Genomic DNA, 20,799 nt, shown 5'->3' on the forward strand with positions numbered 1-20,799 from the left:
CTAAAAGATACAATGGATATATGTCCTGAAAGGCTGCCATTGTTCTTGGCCTGTTGCAATTTATGGTGGGAACTTACAAAAAGTCTTTTCACAATACAAAAAAACGGAAGTAGTAAAGTTGCACGCCAACAGTGTACATGCAGTAACTCAACAGCTTGTTTGCACCCCAAACACAAGCTGAGAGACAGAATTTCTCCATCTTTTAGGCAAACAACCAACAGCCTCCCCAGACACCTTGAGTTGGAACTTCCTCACTTATTACAGAGCTCACCTTTGGACCAGCCAGGTGGAATTCTTTCCAAGTCAACAGAGGGGAAAAAAAGGCACTGCTATATTCAGTTGAGCAGTTTTACACATCCAGTTTATGAACTCAGAAGTACCTATTTCCCTCTGCTGATTATAAAGTGATTCTACACATGTAGCTTTGATAGTCATTTACACTGCATAGGTTTACATTCAGACAGAAGAAACCAACCTCGAAGTTATATGGTCTGGTAAGTGCACATGGGATTTCATGACATGGAAATTATTGACACAGAATATGCTCATTTGTATAAGGAAGTATACATTTGTGAGGTTTAAAAAAGAATTGTTAGCAACTCACTAAATTCTTCATACATGTCACCAAAGCTATGCCAAATGATACCTATACAACTTTATAATCTTCAGCACCGTGACCCAAACAAAACTTACTGGCACAATATCATGTATGTGCTATTAAAAAAGCCAGCTCATTCATCTAGCAATTTTTTAAAAAATACTGATAAAGTTAATAAACAGACATTACACACCAGAAAGAAGAGATATAGTTTTTACAAATAATCACAGCTCAAACCACATCCAATTTGCAAACTTGCATTTACCCATATAATCTGTAATTTTACATATGTTATTCAAGTTTATACAGCACAAGAGAGTCTTAGAAGGTACTTAAAACTATTGTTGTGTTTACCTTACACTTGAGCTGTTATGCAGACAAAAAGAGAAAAAGATTTCTGATACAACTAAGCCCTTTTCTGAAAATTTTATTTAGGTTGATCTTTGTTCTGAATGGGTTGTACTGAGTACTAGAGATTTTATTATAATATGCACAAAGGACTTAGTGTTGTAACTACAGCAAAATGAATATCTTCCCAAAAGACTCAAATAATTTCTTTGCATCTATAAGCTATGAACAGTGTGCTGGGCCGCTGAGACCCTGTATTCTATCTTCCATAAATTAAGTTTTACAAAACAAAATCAAGCTACAAGCCAGTAAGAATCTTCTCCTAAAACACTATTTCAATCTGGAACAAGCACTGCAAATGGATTTGGTTTTGGTTAAGGGTTAATACACTGAGAATTCACAAGTGGAACAAAATATTCCTCAAAGGGAAGGCTTTGTTTATATTCATAAGGCAGTATCAACTGATATTCCTGAGAGACTACAGAGTGAAGGTGTGTTATGTATCTAGAATTTACTTCACGTGTTCATTACCTTTCCAAATTCTCTCATACTATACCATACAAAAAATAGTAACACTGTCCAAGGTAAGGTGATGAAATCACTGTTGCTTGGCACTAGAATGGACATCATAATATTCTCCACATAAAGAGCTATTATGCGAGAAAGAGGAAGTAAGTCTAGAATATCCAAATAAAGTTATATCTGATATGGAACTGGAACAAATACACTAACACAAATATTAAGTTTCAAAATCCCAGTCTCCAAATTCCGTTCTCAAATATAAATTAAACATTTCAGAAGAAAATCTCTATAGTGCCCAGGCATTACATCAGCGATAGAAGTAAAAACTATTCTTTGTATAAATACCTAATGTTACTGAAGACATGCCAATGTTAATTTAACAATTATGTTTAGTGTAAACACTTAAATACTCTAGCAGAAAGACTGTGGTCTTTAAATTTTTCACGCTATTCAGGATTGTATGGACCACTACACTGTTGTTTTTCTATAATGCATAAAAATAAGTCTAAACTCAATTAAAATTCTGCTCTAACTTCAGTTCAGCCTGCTATGCAACTGAAACACAGAATGGATAGATTAGTTTTTTCTATTTTTACTATGCAGCTTCTTAGTAGGAAAGAAAAGCCACTCTACCAAGCTTCCATAGTTAGAAGCCAACGACCCTTGTCAGTTTTACACACACACTTTCCTTTCCCTCCCATCTCCAAACTGGGATCCAGTCTCTCTCCAATATTATACCTCTGAATATCATACCCAAGAAACCCACCCAAGCCAACAAATAAGACTTTAAATAGAAGGTTGTGGATAATTGACAATTATTTAAAGGGACAAAGATGAACCAGGCTGAGAACATTTGAGAATTTATGAAAGAGTACACTCAAACAACCTACAATTAAATTCCTTTCATGAAACAATCTTGATTTTCAAAGTGACTCTCAAGAAACAAACTGTACAAGAAAACGGAAATCAAGAGGTGAATGGGTCGCTACAGTCAATACTAAAGTAAGTTTCAGAGGTTACGGCATATATCATAACAATCATAACAATATGATTAATTTTGCAACAGTAAGGATAGATTTTTTGGCTTATACCTGATGAATTTTTTTGTGCTGGACATTGTTTCTGTACAATTTTTCCTTTTTTTTTTTTATTAAAGCATAAAATCATCTAAGGTACAACATTTAACACCATGTGCATTAAATATAATTTACTAATTTCATACATCTAAAAACACAGGTGGGAAGATGCAGTATGTCACAAACAGGCAAGGATATAGGTGAACTCCCTAAACAATAAATTCTTCCCCATCCAAAAGCAAGATTGACATACAGGGTTATAGAAATAAATCTCATTTGCAATGACTATTAGCCGCTCCTGAACAAAAATATTTAAAGAGTAAATATACATGTATAATAAAGAATTTATCAGATTCGAAGTTATTCATGTGTTACAATATGAAACTGAGAATTCTTCATACAGTCACATGAAGAGAAAAGAGAAGGATAAGGTTCAAAATTAAACATCCATGACGTAGGAAAATAAAATATCCTACAGTACCTATGCTTCAATCACACATAGGCCAAGGCTTTTAAGATTCCCTAAAGGATGCTTTGTTTGGACAGGTGAGTACAATTTAGCTTACCTCGATTTACGCTTACCAAGCTGCAATATTCACTCCTAAATTTCCAAGCTAATATAAACACCGGAGAAGAGCTAAGCTCGTTACTTCTTGGAAAATGTATATCAAAATGCAAGTAAGTTACTTCAGACCCATTTTACACTATTCGATAGCTATGTTTTATAGAATGACCAACTTACCCAATATAAAACAGTATGTGTAGTGCAAGAAGGCTTAAATCTAAGAAAATCAAAACCTGTATTGCAGAACACTACTAAGTCCCATTGATGGCACAGTATATGCTTCTTCAAATTGTACATAATCTTTCAAAATACAGATCTTGAGTGTCATTTCTGATGCCAACTGTGTCCAAATTTATGATTTCTAAATTGTTTATGAGTAGGCCTTTCTTAAACATTATCTGTCAAATCAAGGACTGGCTCCATTAAAATAAAAAAAAAAAAGTCACCTCACACTCATGTTGTAGGATTTGAACAATACCATAGACAAAAATCCGTATAAATCCAGAAGGAAAACAGTAAGCACATACATGAGCACGTACCCTACACAAATCTTTCCATAAGACCCGAGAACTTGCCATAAAATCTGAAAGTGCTTAAAACACTGTCAAACAAATTTAGTTCAGTTTTTAAATGCATTGAGAAGAAAAGACCACGTAACTCTTCACGTGTATTGAGTTTGGGCTGATAAAATCTCATCCTTACTAATGACCTAGTGTTCAAGACACCTCAAATTGCAGAATCTCAGCTTAACAATTCATTGGATTCACCCACTAACCTGATGGTGACTAAGCTCAAAGTAGTACTAGTGGCAAATCACTTAAGATGTGTACACAAGAGATGTGTACATCAATTGAGATGTTAAAAACTGCTTTTCAGGACAACTGTTTGGACAATACACTGACTCAATACACACAGACAGCTCTCCTTCCTAATTGGACTAACTAATCTAAAGAACGCCTCAAATGGAAAACAAAGCTTTAACAGAAAACAAAACAAAACCCCCCAAAATCCCTCTCCATTATCTGCGACAGTCAAAAGCTTCAGAAGATCAGAACCTTGAGATCTAAAACGGATCAGTCCATGATTAGTGTTACCTGGTTACACCCTTTCTCACAAACCTCTACTCTAGACACAAGAGTTTAACTTTAACATATAGTGTATTTAGAATACTGCATGGAAACCAATTCTCAGCATTAAAGACATCATTTGCTCTATTCCACAGGCCATGAGGAGTTATTTCCTAGATCTTAACTCATAATGCTCTGTATGGTCATAAAGAGTATCAAGTATATTATATAGTAGTAATAATGGTGAAGACTACTAGATAGACCTTACTAATAGAAACAGAATTTCCAACCCATCATATCACAGTTACAGTTACAAGCTAGTCAGCCATACAGAGCCCTTTTTATATCCCCAGTGTTCTTGCTTTCCAGTCACTGAAAGCAGTTAGTCATTAATACTCAAATCTTGAAAATAAGACCAAGTTCTCTTTTTTCCTAAGAATCAATATTCTTTTTTAGATTTTCAGTTATTTCACTCTGCTATCCTACGTATGTCTTCATCATATACCAAATTTCTTAGCAACATATACCCATATATGTAGATATATGGGTAATATATATACACATACACCCATTTACCCAACCACAGGTTAATTTATTTTGTTATTTACTGTCATAGTTGCTTCTCACTTCTACTCTCTCCCATCCTCTCACCCCATAAAATCTTGGAATTAATTATCTGAACCTAGTCTGATATATTTAAAAACAGGATCAGAGTCTGCAGTTAAGACACCAATGAATAGCAAATCCAACACCACCTTGATAGGATAGATTAAATCACAGCTAATTGAATTCATGAGCTGTAGTTCACATGCCAAGATACTTGACATGCCCTTGTAGACTGTTTATCCAAAATTGTAGCATCATTGCTTACTAAGAGGTTCACTCGCTATTATCGTTGACATAGAACACCTTTCAACAGAAATGTATTTTAAATTATTCATTTTAAAGAATAAGCATTTCAATATAATGTATAATTTAGGACTTACTCTTAAAGAAACAGTGCACAAGCACAAATGTGCTAAAATTAGAAGGCAGGGCCAGATATACAGATCAGAAATGAACACAAACCCAATCTATCTGGGCCGGGTCCTCGGTTCATATATATAACTGAAATCAGTTCTAACTGAAAGTTACTGGTATCTGATGGTTATTAGTTTATCATCCATTAACGCTTTTTACAGAAGCTGAAGTACACTAAGTTTTCAGCAGCAAAGATAAAAGGCATACTTCTGCCCTGAAGAGAGATGAAATATGCCTAACAAGAAAAATTATTAGGCATATTAGCTATTTACTGTTCTATGAAGTGAACTGCAGTCTGTTTCAGATGCTTGCGTGTTTCCTAGGAACAAGTAACAGTCTCAGAAGACAGGACAGAGACTGATGAAATTATTATTTCATATATAAGAGGTCCTCCTACATCACTGATGGAAGAGGAAACTAGCGTTGCACTATCCAAAATATACCTCCTCAGGAGGTACCAGAAGAAAGCTGTGCCAACGACTAACACAAATATCTTACTTCTTGACATAAAAACTAAATGTTATCCTTAATAGGATTTGCCAGTACACAAGTTAAGTACCATCAATGTTTAAAGAGCCCCTCAGCACCTGTTTTCACTGTATTGCCCTTTTTAGTCAAGTCAAGTTTACTGAGTTCCTCAGTCTTTAAAATGAGGTCTGTGTACGACATGCGAAACTCTTTAGAGATGACTGTACTTTATGGTAAATTATTCAACAGTTTGCACCAAAAAAAAAAAAAAAAAAAGGTTTAGTTTTATAAGCAATACAAATCCAGCTATGCTATGGAAGGATCTCCAAAGCAAAGTGATCAAATAGTACGGCTTTTTTCCTTCTCTCTGCTCTCCCCCTCCCCCAAGTGTCCTCATATTTCTAGGTTGGTTTTTTTTTTTCCCCTTTTACTACAATCATTGTTTAATTTTATTTCAAGAATCATATTTCAGAGAACCAAGGGAGGCCAAGCAACAAAGTTGTGTTTGTTCTCAAACAATGCAGCTCCTAACATCTCTATCAAAAGTGAAAGCCAATTAAGCTAGAAATCACAACTAGTCTGGGAGTATCTGGAGTTCTGAATCTCTTCCTAGCTGTTACATCCAATTGCCAGCTGGAGAATTTTTTCCTCCTACGAATACTTTAAATGCCAAAACATGTGAAGATTAGAAAGAGTTCATCAACGTATTTTATTACGGGAGATAAACTGGCAATATATCACACAAGAGTGCCCAACTTTAGGATATCAGTGATTCCATAGCTGGCTTATTTCCAGATGAAGCAATAACATAAAGTTGCTGACATCATACACTCAGTATTAACTAGCAACAACTACAAGTTCAGATATACCTACCAAATCAAGCACTAGTAACATTTGTTTCCTCACATACAATCATTTAGAATACCCAACCGTGCTCCTAGCCAGAATTTCACTCTGTTCTACTTGTTTTCCTCTGAAAAGAAACAATATCAAGGAAACACAAATCTACCTGAACAAAATGGAAGTGTGTCTCAAAACAGCATTAAGTCCCCTTATCCTACTCTCTTTTTCCAACATCATTTTTTGGTTCCAACATTCTGAATCAAAGGTACAGCCTCACCTATGCATTCATCTCCGTTACTGCCTGCCAGCCTTCACTGACTATTCATCCACTTTGTCAGTCCCCATTTCACTAAGAACCCTCTTTATTAAAATACAAATAGCCACCATGCAAAGAAGTCAGTAAAATTCAAAAAAATTTAAAATTAACACAGAGGTGTGAACCCTTGTCTGCAAATACATAGTGTCAAACCATTTCACTTGCAATTAAACATTTAAGATCAAGATTCAAAGACAAAATTATTTATATGGCAGGCTTTTATCACCAAGGTACACTCCTAGGAAACTCTTAAAAGCAATGTGAAACAGGCATACTCTAACCTATGAAATCAATAACTATGCAACCAACTCCTGCTTTAGTTTTAAGTTAGATGGGTTTACCGGCAGACCTGTCAGAAAAAATAAAGATAGCTGAGGGACTGGCTAATTAGCCACAAAGCCAGTTGTCTTCTGCGTTTCCCATTTCACAATGTTGCTTCTCTGTTTACTATTAGCATGTATTACAAGCTCTTCTCAACAGATAAAGAATTCACTGATAAGTAACATCACCTGCAGTATAGTACAATTCATACATATTTCATGTTAAAAGAATATTAAAAATCCTTGCTAAACAAGATTTTGAGTTTCTATTTCTCAATCTGCCTCTGATGTCAGTCAGGTTGAATATTTACGGAATTACACCCTAGCCACATCTTCTGCTCAACTTCCGCTCACAAAATTAAATCATGCTACACTTTTTTTGGGGGGGGGAGAGGGGGGTGGGGTGGGGAGGGAAAGGCACAATTCCAAAATACCCTTTAGATTTCAGAGGTCAAATACTGCTATTTCACAAAATGCACATGACCCACTCAAATTGTTCTATCACTGATTTCCAGAGCATTGTTTTCCCAGAATTATCCCAAATCAAGCCAACAAGGCTGTACTCTGCCTAACCTACAACCGACAGTGCAGTAGGAGCATTGAAAAATTTAGGCCTACCTAACAACAAAGGCAGCAAAAAGGTCATCTCTACCACCACCAAAATAAATCTTTTAGCTCACAATAAGTCAAGCGTTGCAGATAAAAAGAGTTGAGATAATTCTAGAAACTCTCTTCACTTAAGACATTCAGAACAAAGGATATAGTTTATTTTATTAAACACATAAAAGGGATAACTTTCACAGACTTTACAGCATGAGGAATTGATGTGCCCCAATTTGTTTCTACTTTTCAACTGATGAAGGATGAAATGTATACAACTGAAATCCAAAAAATTAACTTAAAAAACCACCTTTTTTCCCCCAGAAGAAATATATTTCCGTGTCTTTTAAAATATTTTGCATTAACTTTGGTGTTAGCTCTTTTTTTCAGATTCCTTCCAAATCTCAGTCACTTTGTTTTCCTTCTAAAGCTTCTGTCTTGTAGGACACATTGTCTTCCTCACAGTTTCTTCCCGGCTGCTTTTTCTAGCAGAAAAAAAAAGTAACAAAACCAACCTTAATCAAGGAAAATTTTCCATGAACAGATCCAAGGAATCACTGCTACTCACTGTGAAATTACTAGAAGAGATGCAGAAAGCTTTTAAACAGAATAATTAAGTTGCAATAGTGGGAAACTTTTATAAATATTTTTAAGTTTATTATATCCCAAATGACATTATTTCCAAAGATATTAATGAATGAGCAATTTCTACATATATGGCTGCTAACATGAATTTATTTTAAGTGGATTGAACTATGTCAGTCACTAAAAAATGAGGAAGAACAACGTTGTTCATTCAGTATAACTTCTATATCCACCACTTCTGAATATGACAACTGCGTTGGTTAAATAAAGACACACTGCAGAAGTCTTCATAGGCCTTTGAAAGTCACAAAAGTCACAAAATTAGTGGCCTCAGAACACAAATTCAGCATACCGACATGCAACCTGAAACATTTTGATGAAAGAGGGGACAAGAATCCCAGTTTAGAAACAGACTGACCAGTAGCTGTCCTCATTGTTCGTTCTCCAGGGACAGACAAGGAGTTACCCACTAATCTTCCTGAAAACAAACTAAAATTTTACAATGCATACTCTGAAGTTATTTTTGGCAGGCCATGCAAATTAAAACTGTACAGGCTATCATCTCCTGCATCCAAGGCGCTGTAAGAAGCCAACACCAAGCTGGGGGGAAGAGGTCTGAGACTAGAAGTCTGTCATCGGTTTTGGGGCAGGTGGCTAGAGGAGTCTGCTATTATAGCACCCAGAAGTTTTACATAAACACAGTCAGCTCCCAGCCTCTTGTTTTTTATATTTGCCATTCATATAGCTATTACAGTGCATCCTAATTAGTAGATCAGCAAAGTAAAAATCTCACACCCAGTTTAGCCTGTTTTTGAAGAGTCTATGGAGGGATAGCTCTCTTTTAACGTCTACCTAAACAAATCTGGAGCATTTAATTTACTGACTGGACCACTACTGGAGAGGCATAAAAAGCAATACTAACTAGACATTTTGCTTTAATTCAGAGAGCTCCCTGCACCTTCAATAATAATGGCAGTGTCACTACTGAAAATATTTCAGATTGCTCCGAGTCCCCATATTCCCCAATACAAACAGAACAACACTTAAGCAAACGCCACGAATGCTGTTTAAGAAGCTACGTTTTAATGAAGAACCACACCAAAACTCAAATACTGCATAGTGGGCACCCTAAATGGTCACTTTATATGATTTTGGTAACAAACCATTACCTCCTATGTAAGAATCATGTTAAAAAAACCCAAGCCAAAAAAAAAAAAAACCACCCACGCCTTGGCAGCTCCACATGCTTTCCTCTTGTATTAGACAATGTCAGAGATTATATAGTCGATTTTTCCAGGCAAAATAATATATTGCATTGACAGCTTTAGTGCCTTTTAAAAGTATGTATAAGACAATGAAAGTGTACACAAGAAAAACAAATGCACGTGTAAGTCACAGGTTACAACTGCTAATGATAGTTTATATTATATAGCTCTTCTGTCTTGAGTTGCCTTTCCCAAGTACTCCAATAAATACAAAATATAAATCATTACACCTAAATTCTTGCAAATTGCGTGGTAGAATCAAATTAACAAATACCAGATATGTGACCTTTCATGAAAAATTAGCTCAGAATCAATCCTTTAAGGAAGTCAAAAATATCCTAGTTAAAAAAAAAAAAATTGCTACATGCTGTATTGTATGAATAGTTTGCAGAAACAAAGAACTGCTAAGTGCAATAGATAGCCAATTAAGAAGTCCTATATATGCTGACAGAGAATGAGCAGAAGACTTTTCCATATTCTCACTCTTTTTACATCAAGCTGTAAATTGTAGAATTTATGTTTTATGAGTTTATATAAATTTAAATACACATGCATATATATATATATATAAAATTTATAATCCAATAGAGAAAGCTGTAGCTGATACTCAAACTGAATATCCAGAAAACAAACAAGAGCAAAGAAGATTTTACACAAAAATTAGTCTGTTTTAGACACCATAAGCTGTTGGCGTAAGAGCTATGAAATATATTGCAAACCAAATAAAACAATATAACCAATCTACTTTTACTTTGGTATTAAATAAACACTCCCCAACAAATAAAGAGTCACAAGACTAGAAATCCAAATACTTCACAAAGTATTCAAATTGCCTGAGGGGTGCAGTTCAGATTTACTTAACTGTAATGTAGGTCAAATTGAGCTGGACTTCCCTGCTCCCTCAATAGACTAAGAAAAGTTGAGGGTCAAAGCAAGACTTTGGGAATGGTTCCACTGACCAGATCAACCCAACAGATAAGTCTAACATTCCCTCGCCACTGTTATTACGCAGAAATATGTTATACCATGTAGTTTAGTCACATGGAAATGATGCTTCCTGCATTAATTTTAATGTGTTTCAGTTATAAATAAATAAATAAAACACACACACTAGCAACTTTTCTGAGGTGAAGCCTATCAAAGCAGACCAATTGATTCCCTGGAGAAAAATGACCACACATTTACACAAAAGTTACTGCCAATCAACTAATAGACCAGCTATCAACTGCTCCAAGCTGGGACTGAAGTGAAGAAAGAAGGCAGAAGAAAGAGAGCAATAGAGTGGAAAGTTTTTTATGAGCAAATGCCACAGATCACCACAATTTAAGACTGGATAGGGCAGCTGTCAGAATTCACCAAAAGAAAATTTGAGTGTCCACACATTTGAAGAGCAACTCTGCAATGCAAACATCTTCAAACTACCTTAAAATAGGTATGGATCTTAATACAAATCCTTCAGCATGAGTAGCACACAGCAGCTCAGGCAAGCTTATTTTACTAACCCAAAAGCACAAGCATTTTAGCTAGCAGTTATATTGAAATTAAGTGAAAACAGCTTAAATCTAGTTTAGGTGTGTCTAAAAGGAGAACTGTAATTGTATATTCTACAACGTAGATATGTCCAGAAGAGCACATTCTGAATACTTCTAATATGCTAGGACTTACAGTTTCAACACTCTTTTCCCTGCTCCAGTCGTCTTTTAGCTTTTCAGTGAAAGAGCTTAGGTATTTACATAGAACAGTTAAGTTGCTTAAACTGAATTGTAAAAACACAAAATTTAGAGTTCAATAAGACTGTGGCCCTTAAACTGTGTAAAGACAAATGCTTAAGTTAATCCTCATAATGAAACTGCTATTTTACTATTTTCAGAATGCTCTTCAGAGTAGAATAAGATGTTTTCTTCAAGTTCAAAGAAGCTTTCCAAAATGATAAATCTGTATTATTCTCAGAATATTTTTTTTTTTTAGATTATCAGTGGGTTCAGGGCAAAACTGCTCACAGAAACACTGTATCTATTTTTACACCCTGTCCCTCTAAACCTTTAGAAGAAAGCAAACATCATTCACTGCTTCAGAGGTAACATCTCTTCAAACAGCATCCCCTGAAACCCCTCAAGAATGAAGTCTTTAATTTGCCAACTTACAGTCTTACCATCACAACTGAAATTATTTCAATAACCTTGAAATATATTATTTACCCAAAATAAAATGGTAAACATAATACAAAGGGCAAAAATCTGAACATTTCTTTTACCAAAATTAACAAAGCAGGACTACAATTATCCACAGAAATACAATAATGAGACTGACATAAGTGTTTTTTGAATATCTTCTCATTCTGTAACATTCCACTCACTTTCCAAATATAATGTGTTTTGTTAACTACTTTCACAATTTACTCACCTGTCTCCCAGGTGAATTCCTCTAAATTTAGTCTCTATAGTAAAGAGGAGGCTATACTAAGGGAAAATCTCTGATTTTTTTTCTCTCTCTTTAATACCTTCAGTATTAAAAAAGAATAATAATAAAGCAATACGTATTTCAAATAAAAACTGAATCACTGCTCTAATGTGAAGTGCAAACAGTGGTTAAAAGAATGTTGTATCATATACTTTCCCCTCCCCCCCTTAAAAAAAAAAAAAACCAAACACATTTGTTCATTCATTTGAGAGGTAGTCTTCCTGTGGGAAAACAGAAATACAGTCTAATTTTAAGAACTGCTCTTCCCTATCACCTGAATATCCCAGGTGCAAACTAAAACACAGAACTCAGCAAAATTTTACTTACCAACATCTTTGAAGCTGCTAAAAAACCTCTAAAACTATGTAGGAATGGGAAGATGCTTTCCCAAGTAAAGAGAGCGTGTTAAACTACTCCGAGTAGTACAAGCTAATGCTGAAGCTGTTCTACACTGATAAGCATCAACAGTAAGGGAATTGTATTGTTTAACCTAAACTAATTTGGTTAAGAACAGCTTATGCCCAGACAAGCCCTTGCAAGGCAAACACAAAGTTCCCATCTTTTACTTCACAAAAATTCACTCTTTGTTGCTGTACACATGTCTATGCTTCATATAACAAACAAAAGTGGTACATAAACTCCACCACCCTTTTCTTTCTTCTGATATTTACATATTCCATATCACCCTTGAAGTGGACCACACCAGGATTAAGTGCACTTCAGCTTGGGGTTCATTTCCCTAAGTTTTCATGATGTAAAGGCCAAAATATCAAGACATCCATCTCCAAAAGGCTGCTCTCCCTGTCCACTACAAACAGTCCAGACATGCAAACTCAGGAACCTAAACACAGAAAAGGTGAGTCAAGCCCTAAGAGCCTACACGCTGTCAATGACCAGTACTTTAAGTTCATATCTCTTCCCTTTGAAGAAAGGGAAAAAAAAAAAAAAAATTCAAAACTCTATTTCTCTTCTATCTTTTTCAATTTGGGCTGACACACAACACTTTTGATGGAAGAATTTTTCAACAGGATCTTCACCTGAAACATTAGTTTTATTTAAGCATAAACTTGGCAGGGGGAAGTTGTGGTGTTAGATGCTTTCGATTTTGTGGGAGAGGAGTTTTGCATACTTCTTATTTCTGAAATATTAGCACTAGATGGGTTCCAGATTATTTGATTATTTGCATTGCAACAGGCACTTTTGGGCATCTCTGGGCTATTTATAGGACTTAACAAATTATTTATCTTCAAGAAGCATATTTGAGTGTCAAAGCCCATTTTATAACATACCATCAAGTTCACAACATCAGAGAAAGAATGCTGAACTTCTTTCCGCAATGAGTTAGATATCTAAACAAGATGAAGGCAAAAGAAACAGGTGACAGGCAAACACTACCCATTTACCTCAACACTGATTTTAAAGACTGAAGATACAAAAGCAGAAATGTGAACTTTCAGTTTTCACATGTTCAGACTTCTTCCATACACTCTCCCTTTTCTGACCTTTCTGAAAGATAAAAGAGAGTATTTGTTTCAATCTATTTTTTCCAGCCTAATGGGAACAAGAACCTTATGGGAAAGGACCTGTTGCTGCCTACTCCACAATAAACATTATGCTACTGAAATTCCCCTCAGTAGTGGATAACAGGAAAAGCAAGAGAAGAAAGCTGAGTCACACCTGGTCATTTTCTCTCTAGAACATCAGCCATAACAATACTAAGGATTTATTTTGGGACAAGTATGATCTTGTGGGAGGGAAAAATGAAGCAAGAAAGACATTCCACAGACAGAGAGTGAAAACAAAATCCAAGTCATTTAGCTTTATGACTAAAGTCTCAAAGATGTACAAATGTAATGGTGAATTCAGGTCACCATTACAGTCACAACATTCAGACCATGTTTTCTTTCAAAACTTGTGGTATTTAAGGACATGGCCAAGTAAAATCATGGATTATTATTTATCATTTCAGTATCAAGAAAAGGTGACAAACCAGGGAAAAAATGCTCACACATCCCTTAGAGTATAATATTTTTAAATAGGTGAGGACCTTGGTAGTGAAACCAAAAATAACACTTGGTAAGAAACAGAACTAATTTGAGCACCTTTTAAAAAAAAAAAACAAAAAGCCACCAGTGTTCTTTGCTAGTAAAGAACTTAGCTATTCTGGTGCAGAATTTCTTATTCAGACTATACACAGGGAAAATAGCACTGTAATGTCCTATACAGGAGCAGATTCCTTCTTACAGCATTAGACCACAGTTCTGTTTCTACTATCCTGCTGATATAATGCCATTTGAAATATATTTGGCTAGCATATTTTGTGTGTGAACACAGTGAAATTAAGTATTTAAAAATATGTTGCACCTCACTTTTCCCATGTACTTTTTAAAATTTTCCCATGGTCATAAAAATTAAAATACTGGTTTGCCCAATTTTTTATTCTGCATTTGTTTAGTGTAAAGCACTTCATGGGAACAGCTGTTTAAAAGAATCTTTTTGAATGAAAATACTATTACTGAAATATTTCAATTAATTGAATAGATTTAGAAAACCCAATTTACATTTATAAAGCCTGCTATGGAATTCATTGCGCTTTGAAAAATGGGCAGGAAACAGATCTCACAGGAGAGAGGGCAAGAATAAGTTTGTCATCTTTCTCCTCCTAGAGTTCTCTTCCTTCCCCCTTCCCTATTACCATACATTTCATTTAGGAATATAACATTTGTCCTCCCAACTTCACCTACCCAAAAGTGAAGAAATATCTTCTGGTTTTCTTGAACTTATTATTCTAGTTTATTTGAATTACTTCTTCATAATGGCGTAATTAAAAATTTAATGTCTCCATTTCAGGATATATCTCGGGTGTCCAACTGCAGCCCCTCTGGCTACTGGAATAGGAAGGTTGCACTTATTAAATGCTCATCAAAACCAAGGATGATTCAGAAACTATGCCACTAGTGTTCATAGTCTCTCTCTTCCACCGACCAGACCTACAAAAAGTTTGAAATGGGTTCAGATAAGCATGGGTGGGCCATGAACTTTCAGCAGTTAAGTTTCAACGAACACAGTGGTCATGGCATATAAATTTTTGCTTCTGTGCAGCACAGAACTACCTCAGTCTTGGCACAGCTGAGTATGTAAATTCAACTGAGATTCACAGAATATTTCAGCCTGGTCTGAGCGGCAGTTTCTGAGTGTGCTGAGCAAATATTCGTATTTTGACCTCCTTGAAAGGATAATTAATTCAAAAACAGAAGTGGACAACCAGCCATCTTCAATAGCTCCAGCGGAAGAGCACTCACCTTTCATATAAGAGGACTAGTTAAAAAAACCATGCACCTCAAAGGCTGAAAGCCACATCTTCAACCTCTCCGGAAGTACCCTCAAAGAAATATTCTTCCTGTTCAACCTCTCTTAGTGCCAGAAACCAGTATGCACCCCACTCCTGTGCCCTCACGAAACTTGTAACTTCACTTTATTGACTAAACATTAGGGTACTTCCCCCAAAAGCATACATGTACTCTAGTCTCTGCTGCCAATGCCTTTTACCAAAGAGCCCACAAACACCAAAACAAAGGTCGAGTCCTGGGATGTTTGGGGGAGATAAATGTCCTCCCAATCATTATGCTAAACTGTTCTCCCCTTTTGCTCTTTCTTCCCTCACAGTGAGTTCTTTGCTAAACCAGGCACAGTGTCCAACAGAAATCACACAGAACACGTCCAATCCAGCCTGCATTACAGTGGTCGGATTAACAGAGGTATTTTAATCCTCTTAGACTATGAAAGATATTTAAAACAGTAGCTATTATATTCAAAGCAGGAACTGCTTCCAATTATTTTTTTTTATTTTTACATGAACTTTATTCCATCCTCCAAGAGAAGGTGCCTGAAGTCAGGGATGACCTCAATCTCACAGACACCAGCATCATTTTGTTACCTTAAATATTACTCATAAACAGCTGTAAGAGCATGGAGCTCACCTCCCTATTTTGCCACTTTCTCAAGCTGATAGTTTCCAAGGCCATACTGTTTCTAAGCCTGGGTATGTCTATAAGCAACAATGATTCTAGTAGGGAAGATACCAGAACTTCCTGTCCTGAAAGTTCTGGGTATCCCCCTCCCCTCCACAAACATCTCCAAATATCTCAGACAGAGCACATAGCTTTCGAGAACATCAGCAGAAAGAAAATGGCTATTCTTATCACAGCAATCAAACTGTAGACGACTCTAAATTGCTGTAGTGAAATTGATGACAATACATTAATCTCATCTATTTGTGCAGGGAGATCAAAACAGATAGGGTAATATTGACTTAAACCACTGCTGAAAAAAACCCTGTAGATATACTCTTTTAGTACATGTGATATAAACCTAAACTGTACTTAACTCAGTTAAAAAAAAGGTTTAAGCCAAGCAAAAATGAGCTTTTCAAGCTAAACTACACATCTACATAGTATTCTGCAGTATTCTGCACCGATTGTAAGTTGCAGCCCATTTAACTCAGGAATGCAGTGTAGCATATTAGTAGGTGCGTACAGAGCAGCCCAACCTCACGCAGTTACTGGCTCAGATCTCAGATGCACTACAGACACATTAGCAGGGCACTGCATCTTTTATAAACTCTGCCACTCAGAGGCAGGTGTAAATGTGCTCAGTTTCAGTATCACTTTGAGGCTGCTGTATTGCTTCCTGGTCAGGAGCTAGATCCCTTCCCTCCTCACAGCCGTCTGTTGAGGTGCATAGGCATGTCATAAATTCATTTTAAAACCAACTTACAATAAGCCAGCTCAGCTTCTTTGATATGGTAAGGCCTTACATATTTATCTGTGCGCATTTTTGTACCCGTCAAGTTTCGTGTTTTGTCTTCCTTCCTACAAAACAACCAATGCCACGGTTCATAAGAGATGCAAAGAATGGTCAACTTCTCAGACCTGAGAGCTATCCGAGAGAAGAATAAAAGAAAAAAATCAGGCGAGGGAAGACAGAGAAGGGAGGGATACTGCTCTTTAAGTATCCTGTCAGTGCCCTGATAGGCAGTTATCTGCTCCTTTTACATTTTATTCCCTTCTCTGTGTCTTCATATCAAGCAGCCTCACTTTTTTTAAGTCTCTCTCTATACGTCATGGAATCACAACTTTCCTCTATCTTAACCTCTAAGGAGCACCTTAAAGAACACTCTACAAAGATACGCTGTTTAAAATTGACACCAGGATTATTTCCACATTTCTTCACTGGCCTCAGGAACATTTCCATTACTATTATGCCTTCTTTAAAAATTACTATTTTTCTGCAGCCTATGCTTCACTTGAAGTCATAATCCTCTGTGATGACAATTGTATCCACAGCAACTAGTCATGATGTAACAAACAAGATTAACCACTTCTGGTGGAAAAAAAAGCATCACAAACCTTTCAAGCAGTCTATTAATAATCTCAATTAATTTCTCAATAAAATGCTTGTTCACATTTCAAATTGGAAAAATTATCTCAAAAACCAATACACTTCAAGAGAAGATAACGTGGTCTTCACTGATCACAACATTCTCGGGCCTTTCCGACTTCATTTTTAAAGACCTATTAAAACCATCAACTTCACTAAGAAAGGGTTTAAATCCGACCTTTTTGGCTGAAGAGAGCTTAGGGGAAATTAAGATTTACAGCACTTACTAGAATAAATCTATCCAAAATCATCTCACAGTCCTATAAAGAAAAAAAGAATAAAACTTCCATATAGTTGAACACACAAGCCTTCAAACCAGGTGCAAAAATGTATGTAACTACACGTACATACATTCAAATACAATGCACAGACAGATAGAGTGGATATGAACACAATGAACATCACTGATGTCTGAAATGCCAATTTATTAAACACATGCATTTACGCTGCAATGCCGCTGATTACAGGCGGTTTTTAGTAAGTGTGGCAGATGTGAGATGCAACCTTGCCTTCTACCAAAATTCTACACACGCAACGCATCTTTGCGTCAATATTCAGGGCAACAGCGTGTTGGGGTTCTGAAATATACTTAGCTGTGTTCAGTTAACCTGTTTGATCTCTTCACTGGCCCGACAACTACATTTAAAATGACGAATTTTTTATCATGATGCAAGTAAATGAAGTTAAACCAGATAAATCAGGGTTTTTTTTGAAGTCTTTCGGCTTCAGCAGTGACTGCCCCCGCTTCACGGACAGGCCAAACCCGCTTACAGGCTCGTTCAGCTGCAGATCAAAACCAGGACCTCGCAGCCAGAGACGACGACACTGGCAGCACGGGGGCCCGTCCGCGCTCCCGCACAACCGCGCCAGGGGCGGACAATGCCAACAGCCTCCCGCAGGCTCGGAGCACAGCTCCCAAACTACACGACGGCTGCGGCGCGTCCTCCTGAGCCGCCTACAGCCACCGCCGGCAGCCCCGCGGCGCCCAGCAGCCGTAACACCACCCGGCGGCCCCCTCCCCAGCGCCGCGGTTGTGTGTGCGGGTGTGGGTGCGGGTGTGGGTCGGGGGGGGGAAGGATCGCCCCCAACGGCACCTGCCGGCCGTTAAACGGCCGATGGTCCAACCCCGCTGCCTCAGAACAGGCCCACAACGCCCAGCGGCCGCGGCTCCGGGGCGCGGCGGGGAAAAGAAAGGAGAGGAGGACGGGGGGGCGCCCAAAAAAAGAGGGCGCCCAGGAAGGGAAGGGGGCAGACGGCCGTTGGGGTATCTGCAGGGGACGCGCCCGGCGGGAGGAGGGCGGGCAGCTGCCCGCCCTCCTCCCGCCCGGCACGGCCGCAGGCAGGCACCTGGGCAGCTCCTTTGTTCCTCCCCGGTCCCGCCGCCTCACCCCCTTCCCGCACTCACCCACGGTGGCTAGGGTCTCCAGGTCCTCCAGCTTGTAGGCGGCGGGCTCGGGCGCGGCGGGCGAGCCGGGACCGGCGGGGCTGGGGGCCGGCGCGGCGGGCTGAGGCGCGGCCAGCCCCGCCGCTGCCGCCGCCGCCTCGCCGCCGCTCTTCGCCCCCATTTTGGCCTTGGCGGCGCTGAAGGCGTCCATGGGGCCGAGCGGGCGCCCCGCGGCCGCTCAGCGCATGGAGAAGGGCGAGCCGGGCCGGCGAGGGGAAGGGGGAGGAGAGGGAGCGGCGGGGACGCAAAGTTTCAGTCTTCAGCAGGCAGGGTGGCTGCTCCCCGGGGCTGGAGCCCGTTCCCGCTGCCGCCTCTGAGGGGGCGCGGAGCCCTTCAGCATCGCGGCCAGCCGCCGCGCCGCCCGCCACTCGCAGCAGGGACCGCCGCGCAGACAGACAATGGCGAGGGTGAGCCCGGCCGAGCCGCGCTGTGCCGTGCCGTGCCCTGCCGTGCCGTGCCGAGCCGCGCCACACGCGAGGCGGAGGGGCGGGGTTTGCCTTCCTGCCGCTGCGGCACGGTCCCGCAGAGGGCTGGCGGGGCGGGGAAGGGGGGGGAAGCGCGGCCCCGCCGCACGGCGGGAGCGCGGAGCTCGCCCCCCGCCGCGGGCGCAGCCCGGGGGTGTCTGGTAGCGCCGGTGCTCTTTGCTCGTCCTTCACCACCCCCGCGTCCCGCCTGAGAAGCAGCGCGGCGCTGCCGCGGGGGAGGGGGGGGGAAGATGGAGGGGGGCACTGGCGGCTGCCGCGCCTGCCCCCGCACTCCCTCAGTGCTGCGGCTGCCGGGGGACGGGGGAAGGTCCCGTCCGCTCCCCGCGGAAAGTTAAAAATGATTGATGGGGCCCTTGCAAAGCGGCTTCCTGGCCCGCCTGGTTTCACACTGACAGCTCCGGGAAGAGTCAGTCGTTCCCCACGCATGGGAGCGCGTGTTCGAGTAGCTCGGCTGTTTCAGGGTTGGCGAGTGTCCCTCACCCGCAGCTTTCAACGGGTTTCTCCCGCGTTATTTTGCTCCCTGCTTTCAAGTAGGTGTGGATATTGCAGCGGCCACAGCCCCTCCGCGTTCCCTGCTCGAACCTGCAAAATATTTAGGTGACTGGGGATGGCTGGCGGGTGCGATGAGCTGTGCCGAGCTAAACTGAGAAGGCACCTAATGTAGCAGCAGTCGAGTACCGAATATAGCTCCTTCCACAGTGGCCAAGAAACTGTTGACAATTTTGCTGAAAGACGGGGAAAATTGGGTGTGTGAGCCAAGTCACTGAGAAGCGTTCTTGTCAAAATTGGGAAGGAAATCCTAATTTTTTCCATCCCTTGTTTTGGCCCAGTTTTATACTGTTCACAGCTCCTACACTATGCTCTAATAAGCAGGATATCTGTAAAGCTGATGTGTAAATCAAGTCACACAGGCGGCATTTTGCATCTCCTTTTTATTAAATGTGAAAGCATGGGAATATAAGGCCTACTAGCTTTTATGTAGATTAGGTTCAATAATAATGAGAAATAATTATGTGTTTACAAAAAATGAGCATGAATATATAAATTATATATAAGAGTTACAAATTTATGTACATCTTTCCTGAATTTTAAGAGATCCTTACAGTCTCCTTTATAGTCACGATACTCAGAGGATATAACATGTATTTTTATCTTTTAGCTTGTTGACATGAAGGGTTGTGACTAATTCGGAAAAATGCTAGGTCATCTCTGCTTCCTGTCAGCCTGTGAAAAGAATCACCAGTCAAGGAGGATGACGTCATTTTTGCTACAAAATTTCAAATTTCATTTGTGTGCTCTTCAGAATGCAAGTTTTGCGCTTCTGTTTTGCTTCACTACTTAATTTCCTTTTGTATTGTGTTTTGTACGTTATATACAA

The 20,799-nt window shown here is 39.2% G+C and overlaps 1 protein-coding gene across 1 annotated transcript in view; it reads right to left on the bottom strand.

Annotated features, from left to right (window-relative positions):
• Positions 1-19,271, bottom strand: part of PRKX (protein kinase cAMP-dependent X-linked catalytic subunit) — a 57,093-nt gene extending 37,822 nt beyond the window's left edge. The window contains exon 1 of the mRNA XM_050902625.1: positions 18,898-19,271. Coding sequence (XP_050758582.1) covers positions 18,898-19,087 — 190 coding nt within the window. The 5' untranslated portion in view covers positions 19,088-19,271. The remainder of the gene's footprint in view (positions 1-18,897) is intronic.
• Between the last annotated feature and the right edge of the window lie 1,528 nt (positions 19,272-20,799).

This window comes from Gymnogyps californianus, chromosome 1, assembly GCF_018139145.2.
Source record: "Gymnogyps californianus isolate 813 chromosome 1, ASM1813914v2, whole genome shotgun sequence".
Lineage (NCBI taxonomy): Eukaryota > Metazoa > Chordata > Aves > Accipitriformes > Cathartidae > Gymnogyps > Gymnogyps californianus.